Source organism: Stegostoma tigrinum, chromosome 14, assembly GCF_030684315.1.
Source record: "Stegostoma tigrinum isolate sSteTig4 chromosome 14, sSteTig4.hap1, whole genome shotgun sequence".
NCBI classification, from domain to species: Eukaryota; Metazoa; Chordata; class Chondrichthyes; order Orectolobiformes; family Stegostomatidae; genus Stegostoma; species Stegostoma tigrinum.
This window is the reverse complement of record NC_081367.1, coordinates 48563219-48581680: the sequence shown is the minus strand read 5'-3', so window position 1 is coordinate 48581680 and position 18462 is coordinate 48563219. Positions and strand designations below refer to the sequence as shown.

Below are 18462 nucleotides of genomic sequence, written 5' to 3'. Positions count from 1 at the left end.
TGCAGGAGAATGCGCAGTCTAGTCACAGGCTGGATATTAAGATAGCACCCGATCTTTTCAAAAACTTCACCTATGTGGTAAGATTTACTTAGAAACAATGGGGGAGTAGGTAAAGAAATTAAAATATTAAGTGATACGGGAGATAGAGTATCTCTAACACTAAGAGATGAAAATATTTGCACTCGTCTGAAATATTGCTTTAGTCTGTAGAATAAAGGGAGTAGTTTTCCCCTGTGTAAGATAAGGCTGGAAAGTCCATTCAAGACTGGGAAAGTGGGAGTGATTGAAAAATTGGCGATTCCAGGAATACAGTTTATTCTTGGAAATGATTTGGCTGGATCACAGGCAAGAGTGTTGCCTGCTGTGATAGAAAAGCCAAAAGAAATCCAGGGAACTGAGGAGTTAAAAGATAATTACCCTGGAATTTTTCTGGACTGTGTGGTGACAAGATCCCACTGCCATAAGTTAAAACAAGAAGGGAAAACAAAACAGAAAGATGAAGGTGTTTAGGTCCAGTTAGCTGACACTCTGATGAGATGGTAAAGCAAAAACCTAAGCAGGTAAGGGATCAGGCAGAGGTGTTTAGTTGTGAAAGATCAGTGGAGTTATAACAAAAATATGAGATGATAAAGGGTTTATATCATAAAGCCAATTTGCAAAAGAAATCAGTATTCCAGAATGCTATCACTTTAAGGATAAAATCTTAATGTGGAAATGGAGACCTTGGCTGGTCAATGCAGACACTAAATGGGCTGAAGTTTACCAGATTATATTGCCAGTAGAATACAGACAGGAAATATTGTGGGTTGCACACAAATACCTGTAGGAGGTCAGGTAGGAGTGAGGAAGACTCCAGCTAAGATAGAGAAGCATTTTTGTTTGCCTTGATTACATAAAGATGTTGTTGAATTTTGCTGTACCTGTCGTATGTGTCAGATGGTAGGAAAGCAATAGGCAAATGATAAACCAGTGCCTTTGATGCCAATTCCCGCATCTGAAGAGCCTTTTACACAGGTTATAATTGATTGTGTAGGTCCTCTCCCTAAAACCAAAAGTGGGAACCAGTATTTGCTAACTGTAATGGATATGTCTACCAAATTTCTGGAGGCATTTCCATTACAGAACGTTAAGGCAAAAAAAGTTGCAGAGGAGTTGTTTGCTTTCTTTACCCGTTATGGGCAACCCAGGAAGATTCAGCCAGACGAAAGGTCCAATTTTACTGCCAAACTATTTCAGGTCATGGATAGTTTAGGCATCAAACACTTTTATCCTGAATCCCAGGGAGCATTGGAAAGGTGGCATCAGACCCTAAAGATCATGCTGACGGCTTATTGCCAGGATTACCTAGATGACTGGGAATAAAGATATCCCATTTACATTAATTGCTATTAGAGATGCTCCAAATGAATTGACAAAGTTTACTCCATATGAACTGATATTCGGACATGAAGTAAGAGGGCCTTTAAAATTATTTAATGAAAAGTTGATAGGTCCAAAGTCAGAGATTTCACACTTGGATTATGTATCTGAGGCGAGAGAAAAATTAAACAGAGTAGGGGAATTAGCTAGACAACATCTGAAGGTGGCATAGCACCTAATGAAGCAACAAGCAGATAAGTAATCTAAAATTTGTATATTTGCCCATGGAGGTAACATAGTGGTGCTGTTATAATTGGTAGGAGACCTCTTCAGAGCATGTTTTAATGGTCCCTACCAGATTGAGAAGAGATTAAGTCAGGTTAATTATCTGGTAAAGATGCCAGATAGGATAACAATTTATTGGTATATCATGTGCACATGCTGAAAGCTTACTATGACAGGGAAAGGGAACTGGAGAAACAGGTACAGTCAGTTCTGCTACAATGTGTATTCTGTCAATGCGATTGGCTGTAACACTATTGACGAATAGGGGAACTCTATTTCTAAAACTCAAACTTGTGTTAGCAATAACACATTTCCGTCGGAGCACAGAGGAAAACACATCAACATCACATGATTGTTTCACGGGCTTTGTCATGAATATGTACAATGTTAGTGCCAAAAGAGTCTCTGTCCGGCATCACATGATCATTTATGGGCTTTGTTGCAATGTGCTTTCTTTGAGAGGTATAGTACAACCTCTTCTCCCATCAAATCAACTTGACATTTTTTCAAGGTAAAGTGTTAAAATTTACTTTTATTTCATTATTAGATATGAATTAAACATTTATTCAAATTGTGCTATCCTTTGTGTCAGAATTTAGAGCGATTTCGAGTGTATTTTTGGTGGCCTTCCCCAACCCCATTGTTCCCATAGGCCCCGTTATTTCTATAATGTGATTTTCTATAATGCGATGTTGCACAGGAATGCAACTATTGCATTATAGCAGAACAACTGTATTAGTTACTGCCATTCAGAGTGACAAATCAAATCCAGATGATTTGGACTTTGATGTGTCTCAGAGTAAATTGAATAATAAAGAAGTCCTTAAGGAATGGGATAGTGTAGTGAGCTATCTATCCTAAGAACAGACAGCGGAATTGAAAGACTTGTTACAGTGCTATGAGGACCTATGTAGAAATAGAATGGAGAGGACTAACACCATAGTACATGAAATTAACATAGGGAATGCTATTCTGATAAAACAAGACCCCAACAGGCTTAATCTGCTCAAAATAGTACAGGTTCAGAAGGAAATGGTAGCAATGCTCCAAGAAGACATCATAGAGATGAGTCAAAGCGAATGGAGTTCACCCATCCTGATGATTCTTAAACCTCATGGTACTCAATGATTCTGCATAGATTTTCGGAAGATCAGAGCTGTGACCCAGTCTGACTTTTACCCAATTCCAAGGCTGCAGGATTGTGTGGAAAAAGTAGATAAGCCACTAACATCACAAAGTTGAACTTACTTCAAGATTACCTTTGTCAGAGAGAGCAAAAGAACTTTCTGCTTTTGTAACCCCAAACGGGCTACAGCAGTTTAAAGCAATGCCCTTTGGAATGAAAAACGCACCGGCCACTTTTCAAAGGCTTACAAACAGAGTTGTTGCAGGATTAACAAATTGTGCCATTTACATATTTGGCTTGGTGATCTTTAGTCATTCGTGGAAAGATCACATGGAGCATTTGGCAGAGATCTTTCAGAGACTACAGATGACAAAGTTGGTAATGAACTTGACAAGAACAGAAAGTGCAAAGGCAGAAGTGACATTCTTAGAGCACAACAGCAGATACGATGGATGACACTGAGGAACGTGAAGATCAAGGCCATTGAGGAATTTCCAAGACCATCTTCGAAGAAGGAAGTGCTATGATTTTTACGATTGAGCAGATTCTACAGGAAATTTGTACCAAACTTTAGTAGCATAGTGGTACAGTTGACTGATTTGTTAAAAAAAAAACACGAAATTTTGGTGGACAGGAAGCATTTGAGAATTTAACAGCAGTGTTAACCACCACACCAATTTTAACTATGCCAAAATTTTGAAACCCTTCAAAGTTGCCATTGATGCAATCGATTGTAGGTGTTGGAGTTATGTAGTTACAGGAGGATGATTGTGGAATTGAAAGGCCAATTGGTTATTTTTCAAAACAACTGAATACCCGTCAAAAAAAAATTCAAATATTGAAACTGTTATTGAGTTTGGTAATGGCCTTGAAACATTTTAATATTTACGTTGCAAACAAAGCATCAGAGAATGACTGTGTATACCGATCACAATCCTTTGACATTTCTGGAAAGATTTAAGGACAAGAACACCATATTATTTCATTGCAGTTCTTGTTAGAAGCAATTAATTTCAGATTGTGTATGTTGTAGGTCATGAAAATATTGTTGTGGATGTTTTATCGCAAGTTTAAAACAAAATGCTAATATGAGATAGAAACTATAGTGTTCAATGTTATATAAATACAGAATTAATATAAAATGTGTAACATTAGATTGATGAGCTATGGATCCAGTAATATAATGGAGTTAAGGTTTCTGAAAAAAGGAAAAGATGAAGACATCTTTTCATAATGATGGGTTTTTTTTCTTAAGAGGGGGAATGTTGCAAAGTTTGATAGAGTACTTGTGGATTGGGATGCAGGAAGTTAGAACTCAGTGTTTATAAAATTTTTGGGGCAGAAGAATTGCGTGGTCCCTTCAAAAGATCATCTGCTTTTTCTTGGCTCAGAGATTTAAAATTGAAACATTTGTATTGAAAAGTTGTACAGTTAACAGGCCAAGCAGAAGCTTTTTTTTAAACGAAGACAACAGGCTTTTAAATTTAGCCAATCAATTTGAACCAGGTACTTAGATACCAAAAACCTATTAAATTTAAGTCTGATGGATTTGGCAACGTAGAGCCAATCCTATGGTGAGAAATGTTGAAATAACATAAAGTGTATAAAAAGAAGGGGAGGTATTTAGACACAGAGCCCAGAGCTAGCTGACATCTGCCAGAGCTCCCTCAGTCCTCAGACAGAATCACTGGCTCTCACAGCCTCTGCTTTTGGTACCAACGGCACAACTAGTTAATATTCCTGACAGAAGAATCGACAGAGAAGGCACTCCTGTCAGAAGAATCGACAGAGAAGGCATTCCTGACAGAAGAATCGACAGAGAAGGCACCAAACATTTTAGAAGACACATTACCTGGCCATAATTTCAAGAGACAACATAAGTGGAATTTGTATTTATTCAAACAGCATACCATTAGAACCTTGTGGGATTACTTTCAATGGATCGCAGCGAGGTAGCTGCTCTGCTACTTATGAAACCCTGAGACAGAATCAGGTCGTCTATGAATGATTTAGCACCAGGTTCCCCACGAACATGCTGTGCGTTGAAAAGAGAGAGGCGGCGCCCGTACAGCCGCACTCCTGCCCTGAATCGAGCGGCACTACGCACCGACCGGAGTCGGTTATCCCAGGCCAACCAAAGATCCGCAACACTAGGGTATTGTTACGTTTAGGCAGGATTCTGACTTAGAGGCGTTCAGTCATAATCCCACAGCCAAGCACGTACATCAAATGTCTGAACCTGCGGTTCCTCTCGTACTGAGCAGGATTACTATTGCAACAACACATCATCAGTAGGGTAAAACTGACCTGTCTCACGACGTTAGATCCTTGCTTTAGTTGGGAATAGTTAGTAATTAAAAGGAATTTATTTGGTTTGTTAATAGTTTAGTTAATTTTTTCACTGTTAGAGTTAGATAAATAAATTGTTACTTGTTCATTTTAAAGTGAAAGTCAGGGATTTATTTTCTTTAACCACTGGAAGTTGCAAAAACACAGCTTACACCGCTTTGTAAAAGGAGTGTGCAGGTTATAGGGTTACGTTTTCCTCTTTCGGTGTTTTGGATTTAGTTCTCAGCGGGGGTGGTCAACCTCCGCTTTATAACGTGTAATAACATCTCCGAACAGGTTGAATAGAAAATAGACCAACACAGAAAAATAAATGTTTGGTAGTACAGAACTTGAACATCACTACAAGGAGATGGGAAATTGAATTTTATTTTGTCTTGCATCCATCAGAACTAGGACGCAAGAAACCGACATGGGAAATAAAGCACAATGTAATGAATGAAAAGAGAGTGCTGATTGGTTGGGCAACAAGAACAGTTAACCGTCAACTTAATTCTACAATGAGACAGGTCTAATTAGTCAGGCTGGTGTCATGAGGATGCAACAGAATTTGGCTGCATCCACTACCCCTTGTTTTCTAAAAGGTACAATTCTACAAAACAGAGTCCTCAATATTTATGTATGTACCTACTAGTGCACACAAGCACATCAGGCTGAGTGTCTGGCTGATGTTCTTAAATTTGTTTCCATTGTAACTCTTAGCCTAATCTAGATTATTTACCATAGTTTCCAATTGCAGAATCACACTGAAAAGTGCATACACCTGTCTGAGGCTTGACAGCACAGGTTGGTCGGGCACGAGAAGCATGCTACCAGCAGTGAAATTTCATCATGTCATATTGTTTGATACGGTCTGCCGACACTTGCAATGTACAATGTACATACCTGACATTATACCAGCAGTGAAACTCACTTGTCATTTTACCCATTTGTGTGGTAGTCAAAACTTCTCAATAACTTGAAAGCATTCTGTTAGTAGAGAAAACCACTCAAAAGATATTGTGCATTGTAGTCCAAGACACAGCTAGTTTCACCTGTTGTTCTAATTTTTGAGGCACCTTCCCCTTCTAAGGTAATTTGAACTAAACTGGGTACAGCTAAGGGCCAGAAGTAATGGATGGAGGCCCCTTCATGAGTTTTCACAGTGATAATTCCATCAAAATATCAGTTATCATGCAGGATAATTTTGATATGCCCTGTCTCAGCATCAAGCTTACATGATAAGCAGCACTATTCAGGAGGATCCAATAAAATTTATCTTGTGGCACATTGGACTGTAGGAATCTCAGTGTGTATATCATATCAGTTAACTGGTCTTGCTGCATTTCAATGCTAATTAAGATCAAATCAATCTGCACCCACTGCGCTTTGTGTATAAAATGGGCTCTTTTCCAAGTCTGCTTGTATTCTAATTCTGATGAGTGCAAGATGAAAGGATTCAACTTCTCACCTGTTATAGGAAGGATATTATTAAACTAGAGAGGGTTCAGAAAAGATTTACCAGGATGTTGCTGGGAATCGGGGATTTGGGGAGAGTCGGGGTTGAGATTGAGATATAAAAATTGCCTGGAAAGACTGGGACATTTTTCACTGGAGCATAGGAGGATAAGGATGACCTTACTAACTTTTATAAAATCATGAGGGTCATAGATAAGATGAATGGCAAGGGTCTTACCTGTAGGGTGGGGGAGTTCAAAACTAGGGGGGGGAAATTTTAAGGCGACAGGAGAAAAAAATTAAAAAGGATATGAGGGACAATTTTTTTTACATAGAGAGAGTGGTTCGTATGTGGAATGAATTGCCAGAGAAAGTAGTGGATGTAGGTACAGTTACGACAGTTAAAAGACAGTTGGATAAGTTCGTGAACACAAAAGGTTTCGGGGGGGATATGCGTCAAGTGCAGGCAGCTGGGTCAAGTTTAGTTGGGAACATGGTGTAGACTGATTGGACTGAAGGGTCTGTTTCCATGCTATATAACTGTATCTACTTTGAGCAATGTTTAAAAACAGAAAATGCTGAAGGTACTTAAAATGGTGAAGGACAACAATCTGAAATGTTGAATGCTTCAGTTTAAATTTTCAGAATCCCTTGTATTCTGCTTGGGGATCAGTGAATGATGACCAGAAATGGAAACATAGACCTCTTTTTAAGACACCGGCCATTACAATGCATCTGTGACCTTCTGGGATCATCAAATTGAATACAAGTTAGAGATTGACAGTCGAGGAATTAGGACAGGTAATGCTAAGATAGAGTTGGGTATTGACATCAGGTGTATAGGTGGAGACAGGCATTGTGGTTTTGGATGATGTTGCTGATGTTATACCACGTAAAGATTTAATATAGCACTTTTAAGAGCTCTGGGCATCTCTGAGCAACTTACATCACTATTGTAATGTAGGAAATGTTCATTTGTTTTCAGTACACTGCTATAAATATCAGTGTGGTCATCTTTTGTGATGTTCATCATGAAATTTGGGATAATTTCTGACTTGACTGAGTGCTGTGGAGTTATACATCCATCTGAGTAAGCAGATGTGGGGTCATTTAATGTCTCATCTTCAAAAAGGCCCCTACAACAGAGCAACACTCCCTAAGTGTGGCAACAGGTTATCAGTCTTGGTTTTTGTGCTCAAGCCCTACTGCAGGACTTTAATCCAGAGATTTGTGACTCAAGCAAGAGAGCTACCAACTAAAACCAATGTAGCCGAGAATTTGGCGGGTTCCAAGGGTAGGTCCTGGGCAATGAGGTAACTTTGCTGGAATAGAAAGAAAAGCCATTGAGGTTAGCTCTCTGGTTATCATTGTATTAGATCGGAATTGAATCAGGTGAGTTGAATAATAATAAAAGAGGAGTTGGAAGAGAATAGTGTGCTAGCTATGTCAAATGATGCAGACAGGATGAGGAGGAAGAGACAAAGTCTGTCTTCATCACAGTCAAATGCAATTTTATTTTGTAACCTTGATGTGACAAAATGTTGTGGTCAAAAGAAGGTTAAATTTGTCGCAAGCATGCAGGAAAATTACCTCAATTAGCATCTTGCATGGTCTAGTGAAAAATGGCAATGTTCAAACCAGTTATGAGCTACAAAGATAGATAGATGCCATGTAAGTAGAAGAACACTTAGCAAGTATATATAGATATGTATTAAATTTATTCATATTGAAAATTGATACAAGAGAAGTCAAGTGTAAAACAATTAAATTTAAGATTATCTTAATTCAGTGGGGTGAAAGGGCAGCTAAACTAAATTAATTAAGATTAAATGACCAAGGAAACTTTGGAAAATACTTAAACCAAGATGGGTTGAGATTTGAAGAATGAACAATTGTTTAGATATTTTAATATGTTAATGTGGTTATAGTCTAAGCATAGGTGATGAGAAAAAATAGGGGATAGTACAGAAATTAGCTTCGGACACATTAGAGCATGAATTGCTTTAACTCAATGGCTATTAAATGAAGCCTCATTGAGGTCACAACTACCAAGGAATAGCTTTGCCTTGATAAAATCACAATGAAACCCAAAACTTTTTGCCAAATCAGATCTCATATCATGAGCTTGGTCTGATCCCAACCTGAAATATTTGGAAAGAAAGAGTTTGCTTTTGTTATAGGACTTGTGGATGTTGAGAGATACCAATACTTCTAATTCAAAAGTATAATTTAGGCATATCATTGTAACTTAGAAAATTAAAGTGCTTTAGAGTTAATGTGAGGAACTTGAATACTTACTGACTGGTTTTGCTTCAAGAACCTTTCGATATCCAAGTGTATCCGAATCTCCTGATCAATTTTACTTTTCAGAAGCTGGTTAAGGAATGCCAGAGATTTAAAAATGTTGATTTGGATATATGCAATCAATATTTTCAATTTTGGAAATAGTTTGCATATCTTAGCTATTAGAGATTCAAGTGTACTTTTTACATAATCATCATAATTTCAGTTCCAAAGCACCATTTAAGATACCCACATTACAGTCACACAAGTTTACTGAGACAGACAAAAAAAAGACATTCATGCAAGTTGTACGTCCTACCTCTCCAAATTATTAAATGTCAATTCTGTGTTCATTTCCAATGTCTCTTTCATGTCCATAAACATTTAGGAAAATTCTCGACTTGGCCAAAAATGGATAGCTGAGTGCTCCAGCTTGGGACAGTTTAGCAACTTACCATGGGCGAAGCTCCAGATGCCAGTCTTATACTTGAAGTGATTAAGTATATCAAACTGGTGCTCCTACAGGCTCTGCATAAACTTCTCTAACTAGCCTGGGCGGCAAAGTGACAAAGTGGTTAGCACTATTCCCTCATGCCAGAGACTTGGGTTCAATTCCAGCCTTGGGTGACTATTTTTTTGGAGTTTGCATGTTCTCCACTTGTCTGCATAGGTTTTCACCAGGTGCTCCAGTTTCCTCCCACAGTCCAAAAAAATGGATTGGTCATGCTAAATTGTCCCGTAGAGTCCAGCGATGTGCAGGTTAGGTGGATTAGCCATGGTAATTGTAGGTTTATAGGGATAGGCTGGGGGACTGTGTCTGGGTTGGAAGCTTTTCAGAGGGCCGGCACAGGCTTAATGGGCTGAATCTACCTCTTTCTGCACTGTAGGAATTCTGTGACCCTGCTGAATGGAGGGGGCAATGCCTCAAACTTTGTCTGATTCAAAGACCATTACCCTGTACAAGAAAAATGGCAACTGCAGCAATGGCAAAAAGTGTTCAGGCACTGGTCAGCTGAGCAGCATGGGGAAAAAAAATTGTCATGTTGTCTTCACCAGACTGTAAATCCTGGCTGAATGCATCTATCCCAAATCCCCATGTGCTTTCAGAGCTACAACTGACATGACATTCTTAGTCTGGCAGCTGGCAGAAAAATACTGGGAACAAAGGAAACAGTTACATATTGCCTCTGTCAATTTACCCATGGCATGTGACTAGTGCCTGTGCTGTGGGTTGACCCACAATTCCATTAGGGAGGGAATTCCAGGATTTTGACCCAGCAACATTGAAAGAATGGTGATATATTTCCAGGTCAGGATGATTAGCAGCTTGGAGAGGAACTCGCTGGTGGTGGTGTTCCCATGTATCCACTGCTCATGTTCTTCTAGTTGGAACGGTTGTGAGTTTGGAAGGCAGTACCTGAGGATCTTTGGTGAATTTTTGCAGTGTATCTTGTAAATAATACACACTCCTGCTACTGAGCATTGGTGGTGGAGGGAATGGATGCTTGTGGACGTAGTGCCCAATAAGCAGGCTGCTTTGACTTGGATGGTGTCAAGCTTTTAAGTGTTGTTTCTAATCTAATTGTGGCTTCAATGCCGTCTAGCTTCTACCCACAATAATCACTGACTCCATTGTTAGTCAAAAATCTAGCTACATCTGCCTTAAAAGTGTTCAATGACAACGCTTCTACTGCTCTCTGGAGAAAATTGAATTATGTTTATGTTTATTATCACATGCACTCAGATGAGTACAGTGAAATGTTTAGAAGTCACCACTTATGGTGCCATCTCAGGTACAAGGCTACCTAGGCACAAAAGTTGACTGCCCGCCGAACCTGTTCAATGTGATTTCCTTAACAATGTATTGGTTGAGGTCAGCTGTGATAAAATCTTTTGAAATCCCCAGTGGAGTCAATTATGGGAGTTTTCTGGCACTAACAGTCTTTGGCATATTCATAGATTTATGCAGTGCAGAAAAGGCCCTTGAGCTCATCAAGACTACCCTGACATAACTACTACCAAAAGTGTGCCAATCCCACTTGCCTGCACTTGTCCCTTATTCCTCTCATTTCAGCTGCCATATTACTTCAGATAATCCACAGAGAATGTACAGTTGCAAACAGAAAGTTGTCTGCCTAAGGTCCAAGACAAAAGAGTGCCAAGTTGTCCTTTGACTATTGGAACTGACATGATAAATGTCACATTCCAGCACATTGTCATACCACTACCTATTAGCATGGATAACACGATACTGGAGGTCACTGATAACCTCAGACATCTAGGCTCCGCAATCACTGGGGTAGCATGAGATGTGGAAGTCAACACGTGCATAGCACAAACTTGAGCTGTTACATCTGAGCTGAGTGACAGACACAGAAACAACACAGCCTGACTGAGAACACCAAACTGAGAGTTTACCAAGCCTGAATCCTCAATGCTATTCTCTGCAGCAGAAAGGGCCAGGCAACATATCATAGATAGGGTAAAGTACTTAACAGCTTCTGCCTTCTCTGACCCAGGTGTATCTTGCGTATTTACTCAGAGATCCTAAAGTGTGCTAATTGGACCAGCACACACACTTCGCTTTGTCAACTGTGTCTGCACTGGCTTGGCCATGTACATTCCAAAGATTTTGTGTACATCTGACCAATGGATCCATAATCTCCTGGGTGTCAATACCTCTGCTGCATGGACTTCTGCAATGAGAATGAAGATGGTGAATACTGATAATGATAACAGGAAGACAACCATTGATCGCCTTGACCTCTGGAGGCTGACTGTTTGCAAGGGCGTTGGAAGAGATGAGCAGAAATGAAATGCTCAGGATACAAGAAGAAAAAAGAAGAGTCCAGTGAATTTTCCACCTTCTCAGCCCACTGTTTTCAACTGCAGCAGAAGTGGCATGCCAGAATGGGGCTTCCAAGCCACACCAGACAATTCTTAATGCATAGCTGACCATGACAACACAAACTGTCTACAAGACAGCAAACTGTCACTACAAGTCGTCAAGACATCATAGTTGGCCTCGGTGATCCCTTTCTAGGGAGATAAAAAAGCTGCTGCTGAATGTCTCGTCAAATGTACTGATGTAGGTAACATGAACAGTAGCTCTAACCAGTTTTCACTGTCTGAATAGCCTTCCAAGATTTTGTAGACATAAAATATCAAGAATTAACTTTGAGTCCTGTTTTGTTTTACAACCTGAATCTCTTCCTGTAGCTTATGCTCTTCATCAGCACATTTCTTTTGTGTCTGGAAGATCTGCAGTTCTGCATTTTTTTTCATATACTTTCCTTCCATGGCAGTTTTTGCCTTCATCTCTTGCAACTGGTCTTTTAGGTGGGCGATCATTTCATTTTTTTGCTGCACAGTCACAAAAGAAAAGACAGTTCAACAGCTGCAATTGTCTTATTCCCTGCAATTATTAAGTAGCGTGCATGGTTAATAAACTGAGTACACATGATTGCATTTACATTTTCTTCCAACTAACTTATGACTCCAATTATGATAGTTTTGTGTTCTGAAAATTTCTTTCAAGTTATCTGAATTTTCATCCATTACATTTGGACGTTGTTCAGATTAGAATTGCACAGAACAAAGCTCTGTCTTCCCATTTTAATACAAATGCAGTTATCCTTCATCTCTTTTCCCATTGGCCAAAGTTGTTGCTATACATGTTGTAATATTCTGCTTTTATGACTCATTTCATAGAGTCATAGAATCTACAGCATGGAAACAGACCCGTTGGTCCAACCAGTCCATGCTGGCCATCATTCCAAACTAAATTAGTTCTACCTGCCTGCGTTAGACCTATATCCTTCCACTTATTTCTTATTCATGAACTCAACCAAATATCTTTTAAACATTGTAACTGTACCCACATCCACCACTTCCTCTGGAAGTTCTTCCCACACACAAACCACCCTCTGTGTAAAAATAAAAAGTTGCCCCTCATCTTTTTAAAATGAATCCCCTCTAACATTAAAAATATAACCCGTAATCTTGAAAATCTCCTAACCTGAGGAAAAAATATCAGCCATTCACCTTATCTCTACCCTTCATGATTTTATGGCTGTCGAAAGATCATCCCTCAACCTTCTACACTCCAGTGAAAAAAGTCTCAGTTTATCCAACCTCACCTTAAAATTCAAACCCTCCATTCCTGGCAACATCCTGGTAAATCTTTTCTGAACCCTCACCAGCTTAATAATATCCTTCCTATAACAAGGAGACCACAACTGGACGATCCAGAAAAAGCCTCATGAATGTAGTGTACAATCTCAATGTGATGTCCCAGCTCCTACGCTCGAAGGTCTGAACAATGAAGGCAAGTGTGCCTTCTTAACCACCCTGTCTACACGTGACACCTAGCTCAAAGAATTATGGACCTGAACCCCTAGATCTCTGTTCCACAACACTTAACAGCTTCTGCCTTCTCTGACTCAGGTGTATCTTGCATATTTACTCAGCGACCCTAAAGTGTGCTAATTGCACCAGCACACACAAGACCCTATTTTAATTAATTAAGTCCTACCCTTGTTTGTTTTACCAAAATGCTAGAAATCACATCTATCCAAATGAAACTCCATTAAACTCTGCCTCTGCTCAGTCCATTGACCCAATTTTTGAGATATTTTTGTAAAGTCAGATAGCCTTCCTCGCTGTCCAGTATACCACCAATTTTGGCATCATCCACAAACTTACTAACCATGCCTTCTATATTCTCTTCTAAATCATTTACGTAAATGACAAACAAAAGGGGACTCGGCACTGATCCCTGTGGAACATTACTGGTCACAGGCTTCCAGTCCAAAAAACAACCCTCCACCACCACGCTCTGTCTCCTGCCATTAAGCTAATTTTGTATCCAATTTTCAAGCTCACCCTGAATCCTATATAATCTAACTTTACTAATTAGTCTATGTGTGGAACCTTGTCCAAAGCTTTACTGAAGTCCAAGTAAACCATGTCTACACTCTGCCCTCAACAATCTTTTTGGTTGCTTCCTCAAAAAAAACTTAATCAGGTTTGTCAGACATGATTTCCCTTACTCACGCAGACTATTGTTAATCAGTCTTTGCCTCTTCAAATGCATATAAATGCTATCTTTCAGAATCACCTTTGACAGCTTACCCACCAAAGTCAGACTCACAAGTAGTTCCCAGGCTTCTCCTCACATCCCTTCTTAAAGAAAGGCACAACATTAACCACTCTCCAGTTATCCGGCACCTCACCCATAGTTCTAGAAGATACAAATATTTCTGCAAGGGGCACTGCAATTAGAGTCATAAAGATGGACAGCATGGAAATAGACCCTTCAGTCCAACTTTCCAAGCTGACCAGATATCCTAAATAATTCTAGTCCCATTTGCCAGCATTTGGCCCATATCCCTTTAAATCCGTCCAAATCATATACCCATCCAGATGCCTTAAATGTTGTAATTGTAGCAGCTTCCTCTGGTAACTCATTCCATATATGCGACACCTTCTGCACGTAAATTTGCCCTTTAGATGCCTTTTAAATCTTTCCCGTCTCACTTTAAACTTGTGTCCTCTAGTTTTGGACTCCCCAACCCTGGGGAAAAGACCTTGTCCATTTAGCCTATCCATGCCCCTCATGATTTTATAAACTCTATAAAGTCACCTTTCAGCCTCTGATGCTCCCTAACTTCCCACAACATCCTCACAGGTGAGAAGTTCCTGCTGTCTGGAACTATTCTAAAAGACCATCCTGCTTCAATGTCAATGTAATTTATGATACTTCACCTTCTAGTCCTTAGAGGAAATCACAGTGTACCTAAACTTTCACAAGCAGTTGGAAGTGCATATTTCACCGTGAAATTAAATCACGATTCTTTACCCACTGTTAAGTTTCTAAATGACAAGTTTACTTAAGAATTTGGGGGAGAAATTTATTAAAGCAGCTCGATAGAGACTTAGCTTGATTCATGGAGAAAGGCATGCTACTTGCACAACCTGTGTGACATTCTTCATTGATGTGAATAAATGAAGCTATGCAAGTAACAACCAACAGTGCTGCCTTCTCACAGACTAATAAACTAAGTTTGCATAGCGCTAAGACAAAGAAATGTCTTACATAAAGATCCGATTGGGGTCTCTTCAACTAAGACAAGAAATCACTGAAACAATTAAGAACAAGGAAGTGATCGTAAGGTAAGTATTATACATAATAAATTCCATAGTTCCTTAATTTAAGTTGAAAAACATTTAATTATCTTGTTAATTTGTAAAAATATTGTACAAGCCTTTCTTAGCTGTATTTACAAAGGCTTATAAATTACACAAAATAAACAGAAACAGTTCTGAGGAAGGGTCACCAGACCTGAAATGTTAACTCTGTTTTTTCCTCCACAGATGCTGCCAGACCTGCTGAGCTTTTCCAGCAACTTCATTTTTGTTCCAGCACAGAAACTGGCTGTTTCACCTAATTGCTTAATGCCAGTATTCATGTTCTACCTTATTCAATTTCACATCATCTAACCAAACCAGCATATTGCTGTTCTTTCCTCCTCTGATTATATGGACAACACAACTATTCAACCTACATACACATACATACACATGCACACCCTGCTCAACCATTCCATACAAACATGATGTTAACTTCAACTGTACATTCCTACATACCTGCGATAACTTTTCATCTCGGGTGCAGAGATTCAGTCTTTTCTAATACAGCATTCTTTGAAACAAGTTTGTGCCTTTCCCTTGCCTCTACGTTATTCATGCAATAGAGACCAGAACTGTGCACAGTAACTCAGTATGGTTCTAACTAAGGTTGTATACAGGTGTATCACAACATTTCTGTTTTTAGATTCTAGGTTTCTAGAGATGACACCCACTCATTGCTTTGTTTGCCTTGCTTATGGCTTTATTAATGTGTTTCTAGCGATAAAGATTTATGCATCTGTGATCCTAGATCCTTTGTTTCTCTATCTTACTTACAATTTGTATTGTGTAAGGATTAGGTAGCTGATTTATTCTTCTATTCAAGACACACCAACTCAGACTCAGCAACATCGAAATTAATTTTTCAATTACACAACTGCCATTTTTCAAGTTTTAGTCACATTTTATTATATTTTAAGAGTAGTAAAACTGTGCTATTTTCTGGTTCTGTAGATTGAGGTGTACGGATGGTCTTTGTTGATGTGCTCTCCCTGTTCCAATATAGGAGATCAGGGAGAATTTCACTGTTTCTGATAATTATGTCTGCAGGAAGTGCTTTTGACTGTGAATCCTACCAGATCACATGGATTGGTTGGAATGGCAGCTGAAGGCAATGAGGAATTTACAGGAATCAGGGGATTATGATGGATGGCAGTTTCAAGAATGTGGAAAAACTACAGATAATCAAGTAGATGGATGAGCTGTAGGAAGGAAGGGAGAGATAGGCGGGTAGCGCAGGAGTCTCCTATGGCTATCCCCATCTCAGAAAAGGTATGCTGTTTTGGAAATTGTAGGTAGTGATAGACTCTTAGGGGAATGTAGCACTGACATCCAAATGTCTGGTACTGTGGCTGGCTCTAGTGTAACAAGGGCAATGTCAGATTCCAAGCAATCAATGGTGATGGGGGACTATCTAGTCAGGGGCACAGATAGATGTTTCTATGGGCAACAATCAGAATGGTATATTGCCTCCATGGTGCCAGGATCGAGGATGTCTCAGAGTGGGTGCCGAATATTGCCAAAGGGGAGTGTGACCAGTAGGGAGGTTGTTGTATATGTTGGTACTAACAACATAGGAACAGAAAGGGATGAGGCTCTGAAGGGAGAATGTAGGAAACTAGGTAGGAGATTAAGAAGTAGGTCCTCAAGTGTTCTAATATCTGGATTACACCCGGTGCCATGTGCAAGTGAGAGTAGGAATAGGAGGATAGAGTAGACGAATGTGTGACTGGTGCTGCACGCAAGGATTTGCATTTTTGGATCATTGGAAAGGACTTCTGAGGTAGAAGTCACCTGTATATGAAGGACATTTTGCACCTGAATTGGAAGGGCGTCAGTGTCACGGTGGGAGATTTGCTAGTGCTGCAGTGGTTTTTTTTGGGGGGGCGGGGGGTAGGGACAATGTTGCAGACGCCAAAGAGATAATGAATAAAGAGATAAGTTTGAGGCTGGGACAGTTGAGAAGAGTAGTAGGTCAAATAGTCAAGGCAAGATTGATAAATTAAACTGCATTTACTTTCATGCAAAAGCCCTGACAGGTTAAGCAGATGAACTCATGGTTGGGAACGTGGAACTGGGATATCATTGCGACGTAGTTCAGGGATAGATAGGATTAGCAGCTTCATGTTTCAGGGTCTACTTGCAATTGTAAGGATAGAAAGAGGTGCAAGAGAGCGCAAGACTGGTAGGTGTAGGGAATGCTGGATGGCTAGAGAAATTAAGGGCAGTAGGAGAATATTCAAGGGAAATTGGGGGCAAAAAGGGAACATGAAATAGTTTTGGCAAATATAGTAAAGGAGAATTCAAGGAAATTCTACAAATATATATCGGCAAGAGTAACTAGTGAGAGAATAGGGCCCCTTATAGATCAACAAGGCTGACTGTGTGTAGCACAGGAAATGGCTAAGATACTTAATGAGTATTTCATGTCAGTATTTACTGTGAAGAAGGATATGTGGGGAAGCTAGGGAATTTGGAGAAATAAACAGTGACATCTTGAAAAGTGTCCATGTTACAGAGGAGTTGTTGCTGGACATCTTAAAATACATAAAAGTGGATAAATCCCCAGGACCTGATCAGGTATATCCCAGAACTTTGTGGGAAGCTAGGGAAGTGACTGCTGGGCCACTTGTATCATCTTGGGTGAGGTACCAAAAGATCTGACAGTGGCTCATGTGGTACCACTATGTAAGAAAGGTGGTAACAAAAAGCCAGGGAACTACAGACCAGTGAGCCTGAAATCAATGGTGAGTAAGTTGTTGGAGGGGATTCTGAGGAGCAAGATCTACACGTATTTAGAAAGGCAGTGACTGATTAGGGATAACCAATATGGCTTTTGTGTGTGGGAAGTCATGTCTCACTAACTTAACTGAGTGTTTTGAAGAAGTGACAGAGAAGACTGATGACGGCAGAGCAGTGGACGTTGTCTACATGGACTTCAGCAAGACATTCAACAAGGTTCTACATGGTAGACTTGTTAGCAAGGTTAGATCTCATGGAATCCAGGGCCAGCTAGCTATTTGAACACCAAACTGGCTTGAAGCTAGGAGACAAAGAGCAATGGTGAGGTTGCTTTTCGACTGGATGCCTGTGACCAATGCATGCTGCAAGGATCGGTGTTTGGTCTACTGTTTTTTGTCATTTTATATAAATGATTTGGATGTGAATATAGGAGGAATAGTTAGTGAGTTTGCAAATGACACCAAAATTGGTGATATGGTTGACTGTGAAGAAGGTGATCTCAGAGTACAACAGGACCTTGATCATAAGGGCCCACGTGTGGCAGATGGAGTTTAATTTAGATAAATGTGCAGTGTTGCATTTTGGTAAGGGAAATCAGCACAGGACTTATACACTATATACAGGGCTCTGGGGAGTGTTGTTGAATAAAGAGACCTAGGGGTGTGGGTGCATAGTTCTTTGATGGTAGAGTCACA

The 18462-nt window shown here is 39.7% G+C and overlaps 1 protein-coding gene across 5 annotated transcripts in view; it reads right to left on the bottom strand.

Moving 5' to 3' along the window:
* The window catches only part of iqcg (IQ motif containing G), a 90180-nt gene that overhangs the window by 15834 nt on the left and 55884 nt on the right, over nt 1–18462 (bottom strand). For all 5 annotated transcript variants that reach the window (XM_048542172.2, XM_048542175.2, XM_059651126.1 and 2 more), the window contains exons 9-10: nt 12038–12199; nt 8852–8926 (exon numbers count right to left, since the gene is read on the bottom strand). In XM_048542172.2, the coding sequence (XP_048398129.1) occupies nt 8852–8926; nt 12038–12199 (237 nt within the window). The remainder of the gene's footprint in view (nt 1–8851; nt 8927–12037; nt 12200–18462) is intronic.